The sequence below is a fragment of the Limulus polyphemus genome, unplaced genomic scaffold (genome assembly GCF_000517525.1).
Source record: "Limulus polyphemus unplaced genomic scaffold, Limulus_polyphemus-2.1.2 Scaffold1962, whole genome shotgun sequence".
Taxonomy (NCBI): domain Eukaryota; kingdom Metazoa; phylum Arthropoda; class Merostomata; order Xiphosura; family Limulidae; genus Limulus; species Limulus polyphemus.
The window spans coordinates 87,022-106,416 of NW_013667572.1; the positions used below are offsets into that span (position 1 = coordinate 87,022).

General features: G+C 32.7%; 1 protein-coding gene across 1 annotated transcript in view; it reads left to right on the top strand.

The window, feature by feature from the left end:
- Positions 1-19,395, top strand: part of LOC106465497 (protein eyes shut homolog) — a 164,851-nt gene that overhangs the window by 53,116 nt on the left and 92,340 nt on the right. Inside the window, exon 3 of the mRNA XM_022393410.1 lies at positions 5,524-5,693. Within this exon, the coding sequence (XP_022249118.1) occupies positions 5,524-5,693 (170 nt within the window). The remainder of the gene's footprint in view (positions 1-5,523; positions 5,694-19,395) is intronic.

Sequence of the window (19,395 nt, forward strand, 5' to 3'; positions counted from 1 at the left end):
TACTGATAATTTTTCTAACTAAATCACAAAGTCTTAATTTTACCATGACATTTTTGAAGTCTGGCAAAATTACAAAATCGCTTTCTTTTCCAGTGGACCACGGAATTTTTCCAAAATATATTGGTAATTTTGCTGATTAAATCACAAAATCTTGATTTTATCATGGAATTTTCAAAGTCTGGCATCTATAGTAAAAATTCATTATGTGAACTAAATAATCACTCTTTTTTTTTAAAGAAATGTTCATCAATAAAGTCTTGCTTTTCAATGGGTGCAATGAAGTCAACTTTTATGGAATATTTTTACTCTAATTCTAGTTATTCTCTTTCCCTGTTGTATTTTGCCACATCGTTTACATATTCTGGAAGGATCGTTCACAATATTTCAACTTCCCTTTAAATATATCATTTTCAATTTATTCTTTCTATCGCTGGTTTATTCTTTTAGTCTCAAAACAATGTTCTTTATACCCTTTTAACTCCTTTGCTTGAGCTGTGGATCCACTTGTATTTTTTTCATACAGATTTGTTTTTCTTTCTAGTCTCCAAAGCAAGGGTCACAGAACTGGTAAATAGTTTTCTTTTCTTTCTTTTAACTTTACTGTAATCACACTGGAGGTCTTCTCATTCACCCAGTGATTTTTCCTGTAGAAATCTTCGAACACATCCCCCTTTCCACGAGAAGCAGTTTTCTCTGTTCACGATTCCATTATTTAAGTACTGAAGGACACTATCTTCCTAACTCTTTCTCTATTACGGGGATGGAATGTTTCTTTTCCATTTCGTCTGGCTGTTGTGCATCTTCTTCACTCTTCTCCATTTTTCACCTTTCTAGGATTCTTTATCTATATATAGTCCTTACAGTCCTTAGTTTTTATAATTTATATAGTCCTTAGTCTGATAATAGTGCTCTTCATCTTTGTGTTTGTTGTGGAAGCTCTTGTAGCTGTACACATGTATTCTCAGGCAATAATATTTCTGACCTTTTATGGCATTTTATGAGCATTATTGGAAATGATCTAAATCATGTAGATATTAATCCCTTGTTGGTAAGTTGGAAGATTGAGAGAATAAAAGTAGAAAAAACACCAAGGCTAAGCAAAGTTTTCCCAAGGGTTTTAAAGGAGGTCAAATATCAGGTATGAAAGCCTATCTCTTTAAATGTTCACAATGTTTCTGAAGATTGAAAATCAACTAATGTTACTAAGATGCCTGAGCGTTGGAAAGCTGCTTATGTTACTCCAATTTTTAAAGAGGTGATAAGAGTTACACTGGAAATAATAGGCCAGTTAGTCCTACTTCTGTAATAGGAAAATTATAGAGTTTGATAATAGAGGCCAACTCTATCGAAGTATAAAAGGGGATAAAGTATTTCCTGAAAAGTAAAGAATGGGTTTAGATTTTTACTTTGGCCAAGAGTGGGTATGCAAGAATAGCCTTGAAGGACCATATGGTTTTTTTTTTGCCCATAGGTTGTGTTTTATACATTGTTTTCCCTGGATGGATCATTTAATCAGATGACATACATTGGTTCACTACAACTCTTCCTGTGGTGATGACCCAAACGTTATATCAACAGAAAGTGTTGTTTCACTCACTAGTATAACATACACAAGTAGCTTATGGCTCAATGTGCTACTAAGAAATAAGGTAGATGTATATCCCAATTATTCTAATCCTCCCCTATCATTTGATAAGTGAACTCTGACAACACGTCATATTAAGATTGATTCTCTTTTTCAAATTTCCAAAAGTCTAACAGAGTAGATTGCTTGCTTTCAAAATTTTCTCCTTGAACCACATGTATATATCTAAGGATCATAAATCAAACTATATGCTGTTTGGTAATAGTACGTTTTATGGCATGCATCAATCTATTTTGTGAAGTAATCAAAACCAATATATATATACTGGTTTCCTCTAGTGTCAGGAACAGAAGTCCAATTATTCCTATAGCAGCTTTTCCAAATAAACTCCTAAAGGTCTCTGGTGAATGTTTCCAGGCTTTGACTTTCTTTTACTCTTCATCAAGGAAGTATTGTAATGTTCTTTTTTTTAAACTAGACCAGAAAGTTCTTCCACTTTAAACTTCTTGGAGACAACTCGATACCCAGATAACATTCAACTTACAGCTAATAAAGTGGCTTCATTATCACAAATAATCAAATTACGTTTTTATTTATTTCCAAACCTTGTCGTTATGACAAAATCCATGGTAAACTTCTAAAGACATTATAAAGAGTTCGAGTTTGATTTTTAGAACCTTACCTCCTCATTATGGTCCATATCACCATGTCTTTTGATGCTCTATTTGATAACAATGTATCGTGACTATAGCCCCGCAGTGTGGTTTCCATTACAAAAGAATCCATCATAAGGCTGTTATATGTACAACTTCTCCCTGTTTGCATGTTTTTAATAGCCCATCTAGTGTACGAGGATGATGATTCCCCAGTGCCCATTTCAACAGTCTAGTCACATAAAAATCCGTAGCCATTGCCTTGACTATCTTGACTAGTATGCCTTCAAATGAAATATCATGTATACCCATTTCATTATTCAGTTGCTTGATGTATGTGATGGTGTAACAAATATGTCATAGAAGCAGCTTGTGTAAACGCGACTTGTGCTGCTTTTGGAAATATCTCTTGGTTATGTTGCTTACTGAAGGCTTTTGCTAATGTTACTCATCTTCCTGTATTCTCACCTGTTTCAAGATATCACGGCTGGGATATGACTTGTTGCAGGACTCTTCTGGATGGCCATGGTATCCCAACTTCATTTATATAACTTTGTTTTCAAATGACATAAAGTCTTGGTTATTCTAAACTCCAGATACGAACACATCTTTATGATATGAGTGAATAACTATTTTGCATTGGAAAGTACTGTTACATACATTTCCCAAAATTTTTCGGTATTTAGTGGCATCACACTACCTTCATAATGCTAAACAATGTAAAATTGCGTTTTCATAAATTCTGCTTAATCACAATTTTAAACGACCTGTGGTTGTCATGATGAATTGTTGATTTGCATATTGAAAATCGTTATAATATAATATATACTTAACTTTCAGTACTGATTGCAGTATGTACTTGGAATCTAACCCTTCAACTCTCACCACCTCTCTCAAGTTGGTTGTGGAATGCCCATTATTTCAGAAGATTATAAACTAGGTGATAATTGTGTTATTTTTCTTCATTTCTTGGAGCTTTTATGTTGTTGCCAACTTGGGAACCTAGGTATACTGACTTACAACTATTTACTTTACTCATGCAATCTCCAGAGAGAAAATTGCATCTTCCTGCAGCTTATTATGATTAAGATCAAGGTATTCTCCAAATGCACATTTTCACATCAGTTCCCTGAACATTCCATGAGCTTTACCATCTTTTCGTCCCTATTTGTGCTTAACTATAAAGTCAGGTCTAACATTAAGAATAGAAAACAAAGGTGTCTGCTTAGACCAGAATCTCTGGAATGCCAGTTTTGACACTTATTTCAAATTGTTCAGGATTCTTGTAAAACTTGCCCAAAGACCAATACATTGTTTACATTTATTAAACAATGCTCCCAGTGATGCTCTCTTAGAATTCATTCCAATAATTTTGTAAGGTGTGAGGCATTACACATGCCAAACGGCATTTGTTTTAAACTCACAAAGTCTCTGTCTCAAGGAGAATATTCTTAAAGCCACTGCTTTCCGTTAGTTGAGTATGTCAATGCCCTGATTTTAATGGTAAGAATTGGTATCCAGAGATTATGCTGGCAAGGTAGTTAATGTTGCATGGAAACATTCACCTTCCTGAAATCCATATTGGAGCAATGTGTTCTTTCTTTCTTACCACTCTGTGCGTGAGTACCAAGCTCTTTCTGAAGGCTTTATCACCCTTTCCTCTAGCATTATCTCCTATTCCTTTTTAGATATGTCTGCATTTATTCAGGTCAATACCCAAAGTGGCTACTTTTCCTGTATCAATAACTTGCTTGGTCATGTTGGTTCTACACAGACAACAATCAAGATTATGTAATCAAAATGACCTGGTATCGGAAGATGAGAGTGTTGAACTAGATTTATGTGTCATTTGTGGGAGGCTAAATTGATTATTAATTCATGAATGTAGTCAGGTCAGTGAAGTATTGATAAGTCTACATTGAATACTTCACTATCATTAAGTTCCCTTGTCACTTCATTCAGGTTTCCTACTAGGTTCCACCATCAATATATGTTGGCCCAGTACAGTAACTGCACAGTAAGATATGTACTTTCTGCTTTTTTATATTTGTCATTTTTTATAGTAAATACTTTTTATCGAAGCATTCTCTTTTATTGTTTTTCTTTTCTCTGTAGCTCTTTTCTAGGAGATTTTGTCAATTTCACAGAAATTAAGGTTTGATACTAGGAAGCACCTTGTATTTCTCAGAAATCTGAATATATCCAATCCATTCTGAAGAATTATAAGCTAACTTTGCTTTACGTGATGAATTATGGTTAACGGCATTGTAATGTTGCAATTAATCCCAACTTTAGATTTAGAGCCTTAATTTCAGTACAGTGAATGGCTTGGTCCTCAGTTTGTTCAAATCCCTACCATTTTTTCCTACTTCTATTCTTTAGTTTGAATTTTAGTTATGCCTTTCCCTTGTAGAAAACCTCTATGATAAATAAGCAAAATGATATCTTCTATGGTTGTAAGCTGAATCAGTTCTGTTGGGACTAGAAGACACTGATGTGCAGTAAAGTGACAGCTGCTACATAATTCCCCAAGAAATCTAAGTGGTGTTACTGACAAAAATGGAGTTTACTAGGCTCTTACTTTCTGATTTATTGTTTTACATACCCATCTCCACTTTTTCTCCTCTTTCTGGTGACCGATACTTTAGACCAAAATATCCCTGCTCAGTTTCCTTGGAAGGAGAAACTTTGAACTAAGGAGAAAGGTTACCATTCCTCTGACAGCTTCCAGATATTCCTGTAGCCTTTTCTCTTGCCATAAGCTGGGAGGTGGCATCTAGTATGTTTCTTGCTTTCTTGAGCCAGAAAACTTTTATATAGTATTCTTGAGATTCATGAAAACTTTGAAGCCATAAGCTGGGTTATCTACACTCAGCTTCCTAAATTCTAGTTTCTTCTCTTGAACCACTGGGAACCTTTTTTCAATTCAATACTTACCAATAGGTTAGTGGAGCATTACCAAGCATACCCATATACACCAAGGACATCATGGAGGTAATATCTGTAGTGATATGGTTTAAATAGGTCACAAACAATGCACAGAGAGAAAAAACAGTAAAAGTGGCAACTACTACTATTTTAATGTTATGATTCAATACTTATCAATAGGTTAGTGGAGCATTACCAAGCAAACCCATATAGACCAAGGACATTATGGAGGTAATATCTGGGGTGACATGGTTTAAATAGGTCACAAACAATGCACTATAGCAGAGAGAAAAAACAGTAAAAGTGGCAACTATTACTATAGAGTCAGCTTTGGAACTATTTTTTGGTATGACATAGCCTCAAAGGCTCAACAAAAATATCACCCACCAGTTTCACTGGAAAATATGCTTCAACATGGTGCAGAAACCATAATTATGGGTTGGACAACAGGATTTCCTGAGGCCAGTTACCTATACAGCAGAAAATGGGCTCCTGAAGATGCCAGAACTAAGAAAGAAAGAGCCCCAGTTTGAACTGAGGACAACCAAGTCATGGGCTACAGATATGTCTGCACCCCACTCCTAAACAGAACTTTGGTTCAGGCAAATAGTACCTTGAATACGGAACAACTGTGGAATTATTCAACAGGTTTTGCTTGTGCAACAGATGAACTGCAGCTCTATGGCAAATATTCTCCAGTGCTGACCTTGTTGAGTCTGTGAACAGAGGACTGCATTTGTACATGTTCATATGGAGTTAGGGACATAATATAGCCTTAGTAGAGTTCTATGACATCTCCAGTGACCATTGTCAGACTGAAGGAAGAAACAACAAAGTCTTATGTCAATTTTAGGTGGGAGAACTTTGCAACACGCGGCAATACCTTTCCATTCTGCTCAAAATTATGGACAAATGTTTGAAAATGTGGGAGAGAGCCCATTGGTTCAATACACTTGATTTAGATCCTAGTTACTAGATGTTGAAAATAGGCCTAACATTACATTCAGCACCTGAGAAGGAGATTATAAGTCTTGCATAATGTCATTTTGTATGTTTAATACAGGAAGGGAGAATCAGAGTGTCTGGTTACCATGGGAGAGTGTAGTGGTTAAGGACTAGTTCCAGCCTGAGACTAATTGAGAAATCTATGTTTCTTAGGTTGTATGTCATGTTATCGATAGTTTATGGTCTTTTTCTCCATGATAGCTTAACCAGTGACTACTTGACTGAAGCAACAATTAATCATTTGCTATTTGAATTCCCTAATGTTCAGGTGAGAAATACAGCTTAGAGTGTAAGTGTACTGCATCATACACAGGAAAGTGGTAGTTCGTGATAATATGCTCTTAAGTCATTGTGGAACTAGTTATACACAACTCTTATGTTAACTACATTTATTTGTAGTGTTATTTTGTGTAATTATATGAAATAAATGGATTTATTTGCCAAATCAGGCACAATTTTCTTTCTACATGTATATTTAAATTATATTTAACGTGCATCAGATAGGTATGATTGTGTTGTGAATACACAAGATACGAAACCATCTGTGTTAGAAACTTTAATCAATGCTTTTAAAGTAATTATCTTAACTTCAGTAGTCACCAAGTAAGGCTTTGGCATGCATTCTTACCTCCTGGTACCAAAGCTCTGTCTTTTAGATAGTTAGGAAAAGGAGAAAGAATTTACAAGTATGTGAGATATTGTATAGAATAATTTAGAACCCGATATTAAATTTATTTATGAAATCGAAATAAATAATAGTTTACCGTTTTTTGACATATTAGTTAAGAAAAACAAAAAATAAGTTAGAAGCACTGTTTATCATGCCGCCACACCAAGAATCATGCCATACGAATTCCCAAACAATGTCAGCTTTTCTTCTTATATTTACAGGTCCTTAGACCTATGTTCCAAACAAGAAGGCTTAAAACATGAACTGTTCTTAATCAAATACGTAGCATTAAGTATAGGTTTTTCACCTAATATTGTTGATAGTCTGTTTGTTTGTTTGTAATTAAGCACAAAGCTACACAATGGGCTATCTGTGCTGTGCCCACCAGGGGTATCAAAATCCGTATTCTAGCTTTATAAATCCGCAGACATACCGCTGTGCCACTGGGGGCTATTGTTGATTGAGCAGTGAGAATGTTTAGTAAATTACAATGATGATCAAAACATTAAGCTGAAATTAACGTTTGATAAAATAGATAAAACGGAAACGTTATTTTTTCTATATGTTTGTGGTTTATCATATCAAATGTTTTGCAAATTTAAAAAGGAAAACAAAAAATCTTAATCCGATTTATAGACCTTTGAATAAAATTAGTCAAATATGAAATAAAACTAAAGATGTAATTAATTTAATGGAATAAACGGGTATTTACAAAATTGAATACGAATGTTGTTGTGTATATATTGGTTAAAATACAAGAAATGTAAAATAAGTTGTTTGTTTTAGAACAAAGCCACCTTGGGCTATCTGATAAGTCCATTGCGTGGAATATAACCTCGGATTTTAGCGGAATAAGTCCGTAATATTACCAGTCATGTCATTAGTGGGAAAAACTGTTATTTTGGTGGAATGATGTGACGACTAGAAATAGTAGAAAAACTATAGAAATAATATAACACATTGAAAATAATTATCATATGTTAAATAAAGATGAAGAGTTAAAAAGTCAGATGGTGTGATCTTCTTTAAATTCAGTATGTAAACTAAGTATTCACATGACCAATTGCTTTTTGTATGTGTGTGTGTGTGTGTTTTGCACTAATTTGGACTTCACACTTCTGAGGATGACTTGATTCGATGTCGAAACCTGTAATGTTTCTGTTTTGAGACCTGTGATGGTCTCAGAATAAAGTTTCTCAAAATTTAAAATATAATTCTTCGACAATTGTCAAAATAAAAGGCTTTTAATTATTTTTCTTAATAGTATAAATATATATACTATATTGTCGTTGGGCTTAGGATTCTTCTACAGTAGGTGTCTGTGAGTTGTTGACGATACATTTAACTTAAAAGAACAGCACGACTTCACTTGTTTTCAAAATAATATATATATATATTCGGAACAAGTAAAACATATGTACAACAAAATTTTCACACTATAGAGATTACAGGCATATCATAAACCCTATATATACATATATATATATATAGTTCTTTTCTTGTTGTCAAAAGTCCACTTACGCCTATTCAATTGCTTTAGAATTTCAGTTGTTAAGCCGAACTATCTTTTCTATTACTATCGCACTAGTATTCTGTGTGTGATTCACTTATAATTGTGGGGGCGAGTTACCGTAATCGTTTGGTCTTCTTTCTCCTAAATGCTTTCTGTTCATTTTGTCAAAGTGCACTCAGGCTGGTTCAATTACTTTAGAATTTCGCATTGACCGAATAAATTATTTTTCTTATCTCCTTTTCTACTGTTAGTCTTACTCCAACATATTAAACGTTAACCCTATGCTAATCGTTAGGCCTATCACTTCTAAGGTAGGTAACTCCATGCCGAACTTTTCCTTGGCCGCGACTATACTTTTTTTCTGCTATTGCCTGTCTGCTGTTTCCGCTCGTCTCACACTATTTATATCTCTATATTCTCGACATCAATGTATTGCACGCGACGTTAGATAGTCTCAACATCAATGACTTATAAACACAACTTCCTACAATCTACTGCTTTTAGCTCTTATTATAACAAAAAATAAACAATAATAACATATTCAATCACAAAAATGTAATAATCAGTAATATCTAAACTAAACAGTCTTTTATATCAGGACAAAGTTTTTCATTGTATACTTAAAAACTTTTATTTTTTGAGTGTTTTAAATATTTGTGATTACTGTACTCATTGAACCTATAACTCATTGCCAGAGGAAGTAGAACAGATGTTTGATTAAAGTAATCGTGTGTGTAATATTCCATAGAAGCTCTGAAATTTGACATTCACTATTCCTTGGAACAAAATCATTCTTGCAGTATAGATGAATTTATTCTCCGTTAATATTATGATTTTTTTTCTCATATCCTACGTTCTATCTTGATTAAACTTGTCTAATTCATTGTTATACACTGTCATGGAATATTTCCTGAAAGCGTACAAGGACGAGATGATGTTATGCAGCTCTGCAGCAAGACCCACATTGAACCTAGCCAGACTGGATAACTCAGCACCAAGCTCTTGGTGTTGGGGAAAGAAGTCAGAGAAGCAGAAGCAAACTATACATCCACTACTGCCTTGGCTCAACTCACTAGGGCCAACCCAATTCTGCCAAGTATATCGAAGGGTGAGAATCCAAAAGGTTGACATAGACATCCATGTACAGTGAAAGAGTTTATCCTAGATAACTCCTAAATAACCTTCGCAGATCTATGCCTCCAAATGAAGATCGGAAAGCATCGAAACAAAGTAAGTAGATGAACCTCAAAAGAATCAAGGAGCAACAATAATATAGACAATTCTTGGATATGGGCAGTTCATAGATGTAAGATCTCTGACAGGATCAACTAAGCTATGGTGAAGCCTTTAGTAACAGATACCAATGGCTTGTCCAAGGAAATTGGCATTTCCAGGATGAGGTAGTATACACCAAAAAGATTGTAGAGGGCTAGAGAGTACCTTCCAGAAAATCTCTACTTAGTGGCAGTAACATACAGTGAACCTTGAAGGTTGTCTCTTGCAGAAGATATTTTATATATTGTTTTTGTTGCATTTTGTGCACAAGTATACGCGGGCTATTTGCACTAGCCCTATTAATTTGAAGTGATAAAGGGAAAGCAGCTAGTTAGCACCGCTCACTATCATCTCTTCAGCTACTACTGTTGGGCCAAATCATGAGAGTTGACCATTACTCTTATAAGACACCCACAGCCCCAATGTGCGGAGCACAGTTTTATTTTGCTGGTCACGGAACGTGAATCATGGAACTTCAGCTTCACAGTTTAGCAAACTAACCATTGTGCCATATTTGGCCTTATCAGATTTGTATCTCTGCATAATTTTTAGTTTATGTAGTATTCAACTTTCATTTGATTCAGTTTATTTTTATTATTTTATTTAACCTGTAACATTCCTAGTGACTTTAGTCTGTATTTTTTAAATTTACTAAGTTTATTATGTGACCTAATTTTTTGTAATTACTATAATTACATACTGAGTTAGTTTCATATTGTATTAAGTTCACACCATATTTTGATTGGTTTTATCTACATTACTATCTAAAGGTACCATTAGGTTAAATTCTGTTTTTATGTGGGACGAGACAGCATTTTGTTTTGTATTTTCAATGTTCTACTTCATCTTAAGTTAGTTTATGAACTTATTTATCTTGATTATTGTCTTATGACATTTTTGATTATATATATTTACTTTTAACCTTAATTTCAGTTCCATTATACTTGTTTTGTATCCAATTCTATTTCTTTTATGAATTGGTTGAAACTTATATTTAGTGTTATAATGTTTACACGTATCTGAATTTTCTTTTTTTCAGTTTGATTTTGTACAGTTTATCAGATCTAATTCTTGGTGTTTAATGAGGAACTATCTTAAGTTCCAGTTACTTTTTGATTTCATCTGATTCTATGTTTTGTGTGATTTTTTTTCAGTTTTGCTTATCATGTAGCCAATTTCATTTTTGTATACTCTATTTAGTGTCAATTAGTTATATTTTTATATGGATATACTTGGAGTTTGTATCATTTCATTTCAATTCTGATTTCATTTTGAGTTATATTGGCTTTATTAAATTTTTAGTTTTAGTGTACCTGACTTTTGTAACACATATGTTGATAAGTTTGTGTTTTGTCTTCTGTGTGTATCATAGTATGTGGTCTAAGGAGGTTTAAGGAAAGTTATGGCCTTATTATACGAACTTAATTTTCAGGTTTAGGCTTAAGAAGGCCCTAGATAAAAGATGGGAAGAGTCTGTGATGGCACAGATTTCCAAATGTTACTTTTTCTTACTAAATACCAAACTTTATTTAGGTATATTCGGGTAAATGTTTTCTAACTTTTCGTGCAAATGTTCTCCATGTAGTTAGTGAAATACATGTAAGCCAGATGTTTCAAGATCGTAAACTTTGCACTAATTTTCTAACTTAGACAATATTAGGTACAACTAGGACTATTCAGTCATGATTATAGTTGCTAAGCTACGTTTCTATATCAACTCTCCAGGAGTGAAGTCATACATATTTCACGGGGTGGTACAAAGACTTGTACATGTTAGTATGAGTTGGAGACGAATTTCCCTTGAATATGTATAAGGGGAACGATAATTATGATATCACACTAAGACCTTGGCCTCACTTAAAAGTGTGGTGCAGAATACAGAAATCAGTCAGTATATGTGAAAGATTCCAGTAATACCCCATAAGGTTTGTGCAAGAATAAAGATAATTATTTTTAATCAATAACTGATGTTTTTCCCTGTTTAGCCACAATGAAAATTATGTTTTGCATAACACTTATGGAACCACACAGATATGTTATATTTTTTACCTCATCCTACTTACGCTGCAGCTCTCCATTACATTTTACCATTGAGTGGACAGGGGAAGAGAAAATATAACTTTTGGTCTAGTTTCTGACAAGTGTTTTATATTTGATTCAAACACGTTCATTGGCACAATTATCTTGGTATAGAGGGATAGATAAATAGAGGTTTTCATTCTGTAAGTAGAAGATGGGAAACCTCAAAGCAAGTAAGATTAAAGATCTAAATTTAATATTTAAAAAAATATTATGAAATAAGAGATATAGAAAATGTTATGCACTTTCACATCAAAATATATTATCATGACAAAACATCCCATGTAACTTGCACTTCGACTCGAGAATACCCATAAAAATATCAACTCACCTGTTACTTTATACTCTGCTAAAATATGTTTAGGGTCCTCAGAATGTTATAAAACTTAAATGTTAAATTAAGATGTTTCATTTTACACACATATTTATGTGCATAGTTGTATGTTTGGGTGTGTTACTAGATTCATGTAAATAATAAATAGCCAACCAATGTTGATATTAATTTTACATATTCACCATAATTAATTACAGTATATTAGGTTTCCAATTAATGATGAAGGCTGTTAATAATAACTTGTCAAACAAAGAGTTATAAGCATATATTCCCTCAAAAATAAATCAGTTCATTATGCTTATAACTCGTTATTTTCTAACTTATTATTATATTAGCATAATGTGCTTCTTTAGTGAAGAGGGCTATTAATTCCTAAATGAGGTTCAACTTTCACTTTTTTTTGCTTGTTCGAGGTGATAGTGATCATTACAAATATTCCATATTTTGGAAGAATCACTATAAAGTTATTAGATTTAGTAGTCCAAATGATAAGGTTATGAAATATATATAAACAGCAACTGTTTAAAAAAGGACAATAAATGTGCATTTATTGGTATTAAATAAAATAAGTTAATTTTCTCATGGAACAGAGGATAACTTGAAAGCATGTAATTGTACCTAAATGTATATTTTTGGACATAACCAAAAGGAAATAAACCGCCATAATGATATATTGCAGAGAAAGAGAACAAGTATAAATTACTTCAAACTAATATTAGGGTTGTATTTTAAAGAAATGATTGTGTTATTGAATAACGATATGAACAACATCCATTGTTGTGGTATTTTCAGGTCTAACTGATTTCCTTTAGAGCAATAAGATAGGTCTACAGAATAACAGGAGATTAAACAAGATATTTATTGTCAAGTAGTTCTGAGTTCCCTACGTAACTGAGTTTATGAAAATAGAATAAGGAAATTGCATAGAACTGTAAAGAAATATAAGGAATATTCTTTATTTAAAACACAAGCACTCTGTGTACACTTGCTTTGTATGCTGGACAATCACTTTTACTGGATTTGAGCTGTTTTCTCTTCAAGCTGTCCTAGTTTAGGTCTTATTCCAAACTTAATATTACTTAGATAGCCCCTCAGAATTCTACTGTGTACTTGATCACTCTTATTCAAACATAAGGGATGTTGTAACCTCGAGGAATCACCTGACACTGCTATAGACATTCATGCACAAGGCTCAGCTTCACAACATGCTTCCTATGGGCAGACCAGGTGTTATCTCAAGAGACTGATAAAGAACAAAGTAACTCGAAAGAAAGGAACTTAACATATGTTATGTGAAAACTCCACATTCCCAGAATAATTAATAAACTTCCAGTAATTCTGCATTAAAATGATAGGTTTAAAAATACATGAAATATTTGTATAATGCATTGTAAATGAGGAGAAGAAATGCATTAGTTCAATTACAACATTATTACACAAGCTAATTCATACATACTCATGTAACAAGATCAGGTATATTTACAATATTTGTTTATTGATTTAAAAAATTGGAAAAATGTGAAGTCCACTTTCAGTCATATAACATGTCACAGACCCTATCAGTTTCTCAAACATTTACACACCAAATTATCTGATTTTGTGAGTTACAGGTCTCGTGATAGCATATGAATCATGAAAAATTAATCACAAATACCATCACTATTTTAATTCAGTCCACTAATTATTGCTGGGCTCATGTGTAATTTATAAACAAAATGGGTGACTTCATTCAATTTTTTGTCAGTTCTTTGTACTAAGTAATATGTAATAATTTATTACATTATATCAAGTCATATTTTAATTGAGTCACATCTTTCACAGGTATAAAAGGCCGGCACATCTAGTGTAAAATATATCCAGTTTCAGACTGTTTTTAAAATCCCTTTTTCTAACAGTTTTGCAGTCAGTAAAATAAATTCAAGGAGCAAGTAATGGAAGTGAAGGAGATCATTTTTCTTTTAATGAAAATGCTAGAGATAAAAGTTCAGATAAACGTTAGACTGATAACTAATGTTTTGATGGGGCTAAAGAAAAGCAAGAAGTGTATTTGTTAGAAAATAAATAAGTGTGATGGTTTACAAAAATGAACAAAAAATGAAAGAGTTGTATTGAAAAAATGGAACATTTGGATTCTAACAAATGTTTCTTTGGTGTATGGTGCCCAGCTGGTGTTTTTAAGTCAAAGAATGAAGAAAACAAACATCTTTGGAATCATGGCGACTCTACATAGGCAATAGCATGTAACACACTTCATGAAATGTCAAAATGCCTTTAATTTTATAATACTAAAGAATGTAGAACAAAAATGTATTATATGAATATCATCTTTAATGATATAATACACACTTTTCACCAATTATATAACTTGATAGAATGTGACCACTGATGAAGAACTAATCACTTTTCATGGCAGATGTCACTTCAAAGAATAAAAAAGGAGGCAAACCTGGAAAATATAGTAAGCGTATATAAAAAGAGAATATGGACTGTGAGGTGAGCAAATTATTTTATGTTGCAATTGCACCAAATGTGAAGTGGATACTGCTGAACAAGTGCTGAGAATTTACTTTACTAAAAGGAAGACAAACACGTTACCAGTTAATGCATTCTATCAAATATTAAATGTATGCTACCTAAATACTTTAGTTTTGTTAATTCATCTTGAGTTTGATTGGGAAAAATGAAGTTCGCCTTCTTCAACTGATGCTAAAAACAGCTAACTCAACAAGAGAAAAGTGCACTCGATTGGACACCGACTGTAAAATCCAAAATTGCTATTCAAACACGTTTGGTCATTACGAATTGTGCTTTCGAGAAATGGATGTGAATAGAGCTACCTTTTTATGAAATCTTCTTATTCTTCAAATGGAGTGTTAGGACAGCAAATTAGAGTTGTATATCAAGGTCTGAGGTGCATTTGATGACGTTGGATGTAGCCGCATGGAAGTCACCATACCTCCAGAAAAACCACATTTATTTAGGTAACGAGTATATAATATGGTCGATTGTTTGAGTTGGATGTCTACAAAATGAGCGACTTCACCAAATTTTTCAGATCACTTCTTTGCGTTAAGTGAAAATAAAGACGATTGTAACCACACTGTATCTGCGGTATCCAGGATTCATCATGTGTAGTTTATTTATTTTGTGCAAGATACTTGTTTTAGTATTTAAATATGTACATGTATATACTAATTTATATATTATATACTGTGTTATATATTTTTAATACTCAGGGGAAGTGTGTGAGGTTGACATCAGCATGTGTAACGTGTCTCAATCCAACAATACTGGTCGCTGTTTAAATGGGGGTACCTGTGTAGATGGACCTGGAGAACAATACAACTGTAGGTAAGAAAGGCGATACATACATAAGGCATTTTTTCTGTAAGTAGATTTATATAATTGTGTTATGGAAACCAGAGATACTCTAAACTATTTACTTATTAAAATGTAATTGTAAGTGAATGTTTGAAAACGTGAATATTTAATGAGGAGAAACTGAAAACCTTTAATCACAGGTTATGACTATTGTGAAAGAATTGTTAGGCGTAAAGTGTTCGTAATCGTGTGACAAAAATATTTTACTGGCCTGAAACAGGAAATACATTTCGTTAGCACTAAAGGTAAGGTGAACGAACGTTAGGTAACTTCACATCAACGCAGATGGATAAAGAAACACTGTCTTGAAGTTGAAAAAAACAGAGTTGTATAGAACTAGAAACATGCTTGTCAAAGATAAAGAATATGATGTCATATTAACATGAAAGTCGGCATAAAAATTAAAAATGATTACTTGTCACCGAGAGTTTTATTTCTGATAATGTAGTTTCTTTCGATTGCTATATTGTTGTTTTAGTTACTCGTGTATAAATGTACATCAGATAGAAATAATTCCTTCTTTTTAAGCGTCTGCGTAATGTCCAAATGAAGTACATAGTCGTTTATATTGGGCTAGTTGTAACTTTTTATTGAAATCATGATTACTGTAATCTGATGTCATCATCGAGTTCAATTTCTCATTACTGGACAGCTTTAAAGAAATGAACAGAACAGCAATAATCACTGATGAAAGAGTAAGATAGTTATATTCAGGTTCACAGACTTAAAGCCGGTGAGTTATAAGTACCTCCAGTACATAACAGATTCAGGAAATGCTTTGCAAAGAACAAATCAAATTCCGACAGCAAAGAAAAAAAAACACAAATGAATAACTAAAATTTAATTTCTATTCTCCACATAAGTATACTGGAGTTCGTCCAGAGCTGGCTGGATTTTATATTCAATGTTAAAGTGGCGATGACAGAGTAGAAATCTCATGATAATATGTATTGTTGAATGAGATAAAATCCTAACGCGATAACCCATAATTCTAGGTTACCTACATCAGCGACCATTTCTATTATGCTTATGTGAGATAAATCTCCACCTCATTCCAACTAAACAAATCTTTGTACTACACTTTACCTTTAATGTTACCAATATCCAAAGGGAGTACTGATACATAAACAATGTTATGCAGTCTTAAGCCTTTATAGAATAATAACTCTAGCATGAAACCTTTATCTGAAATACAGGAGGAGTGCAAATGTATGACCTGGCACATCCTATATACAAAATGTCAACTAACTAAAAATATACATGAAAATACCTAATAATATATTATTTTATATTTATGGACGGTAAAATGTGGTCGTGTCTCTACAGCTACACTCCCCCTTCTTTATCTAAGGGCCTTCTCAGGCTCAGATGTTAAACTAAACTTTACAATTTATCTACTAAAGCCTCAATTTCTAGAAATAACCTCCTTAGATTAGATGCATGGAGTCATGATACTTACATATAAACAACGGAAGGAATATTTTATGGCACACATAGGTTCAAATAGCTAGTTAAACAAATTATATAAACTGGGCAAAAATGAATTAAAATTATGGAAAATTAAACAAAGTTAAAACAGAATACAAAATTAAAAAATACACTTGTGTGATAAATTAATTCAGAAAACTAAAACAATGAAAATATATAAGATATAAAAATTAAAGTCTTTATGCTCTAAAATAATCCCACATAAGAAACAAGACTGAACGTAAATTGAAATTACACAAAACATAAAATACAGGATTCACTGTTAAAAGTAAAAAATCTCAACAAATGTTTATTATGTCAGCTTAAAGTTCTGAATAAACTGGAAATAAGGAACAGAGTAAGTATAGGAAAATAAAGAGAGTCATGATAAAGTAAAACTGCATGGATTGTTTCATAATTTTGGAAATACAGTTTTATTATAACATTCACTTAATTACTACTCAAAATAAATAAGACTTAATAGACTAAACTGTCTGAATCTTAACAAACCCCAAAATTATTACAAGTTAAAACTTAAATGCATAACATTGATTTTAGCAATGTCTAAGATTATACAATAACATTTAGCATTAACTCAAAAAGGGTTTGGAAGTGAAACTGAATACACATTCAAATAAAATTACAGACAAAATAAATTGGAATTGAGCTTGAGTAAAATCAAACAGGTTAAACAAGATAAACACTTTCTGAACAGGCAGAGATTCACTTATGTCCCTTGTTCTTTTCATTCTCACACTTAAAAAACTGAACTAAATTGCAAGAAACTTGGTACACACTTTCTGTAAAGTATTTGAAAACTTAAGTTATTGTGTGTATAATGTTTTAGGTTGTCGAAAATTCCATGGATATCAATTGAAATTGAAATTTTTCAATACTGAATCTATCGAAATATTTGATTTCAACTATCTTTATACGTCTAATCTTACATGAAATCAGTGAAGAAATTGATCCTTCAATAACGCAGGTAAATTAATTATTTGTATAAGTGCTACTAAATGTTTTTTTTTATAACACTCATCATAAAAACTACCACATTTTTACGCTGAACAAATTCAAACAAGAGATTTTGTTATTTTTACTTAAAGACACATTCGTACGATTCAGTTCACACATCTTTAAATAGACACAAGACAAACGATGGATGATACCTTCATGACGCAAATGACATACTTATTTATTTACTTTTTTAAAACTTTGAATATCAATACATTACATAGATTCTCAAGAAAGACTACCACAATGCTTTAAAAATTAAAAGAGCATGCAGATACATCTACGACATAGCATTACCGAACCTATCGAGTTTTCTTGACATAGCTAAGCATATCTACAAGACAGATCTAGTACTTGAAAAGTATTCAGCTAATGCAACTGATACACACTACCTCAATTTAAACATTACTGTTATATATCAAACATTTTCCTTCAAGGTTTATAACAAAACAGAAGATTTTAATTTTTATGTTATAAATTTCTCATTCCCCAACATAAATATCTCAAACAAAATGTGCTACATCATATATCTATAACAACTCACTATTTGTTGTAATTTGGGAGATTTTATAGACAAACCTCAAATATTAACGTATTAACTTCTGAGTAGAGGTTCTTCTTTCAACAAATTACACAAAGTGCTTTTAAAATTTTGTTGTAAACAATATATCTTTTAACTGTAAAGTAAAACATTGACCATTTTGCCACTCTTCCTACAATCTTCAATAATGATATTAATAGCTATTAAGTATGCATATTTTATTTATCCTAGCCTAATATATTCTAACACAAACCAAAGCCTACCGTTCTACCTTTCAAAGTTATCATTTTATCCAACTCTAACATAAGTTATTCTGTGTCAATATTTTCCAAGGTCGTTGATTCAGTATAAATCACGTAATTAACGTTGTCAATACAGAATATAGGTAACTTTCTTCATCATAAACCTATATACGTGCCTAAAGATTTCATCTTTCGCACTTATTATCTCATTCAAGTCCATCAAAAATTACGCTGGGTCAATCGTTTACCACGTCATGGTCGTGTACTAAGTATAAATCACGTAATTAACATAGTCAATACAGAATATAGGTAACTTTCTTCATCATAAACCTATATACGTGCCTAAAGATTTCATCTTTCGCACTTATTATCTCATTCAAGTCCACCAAAAGTTACGCTGGGTCAATCGTTTACCACGTCATGGTCGTTTATTACGTATAGATCACATAATTAACATAGTCGCTATAGGATATAAATAACTTTCGTAATACTAACCCTTACACCAACACAAGTGTAAGCATTTAACACACCAGGTCAATGAGTAACTTCCATGCCGGCTTATCTTCTTGGGCATTAGTCGGTCTTTATTTATTTGGCCCGATTATTGAAAGTATGTAGTTTTCTCGACCCCCCCCCCCCCCATCTACATTTTTTGGCATTTGCTTTATTTATCCCAACCATGGCATTCGATTTATAGATCCACGCCTC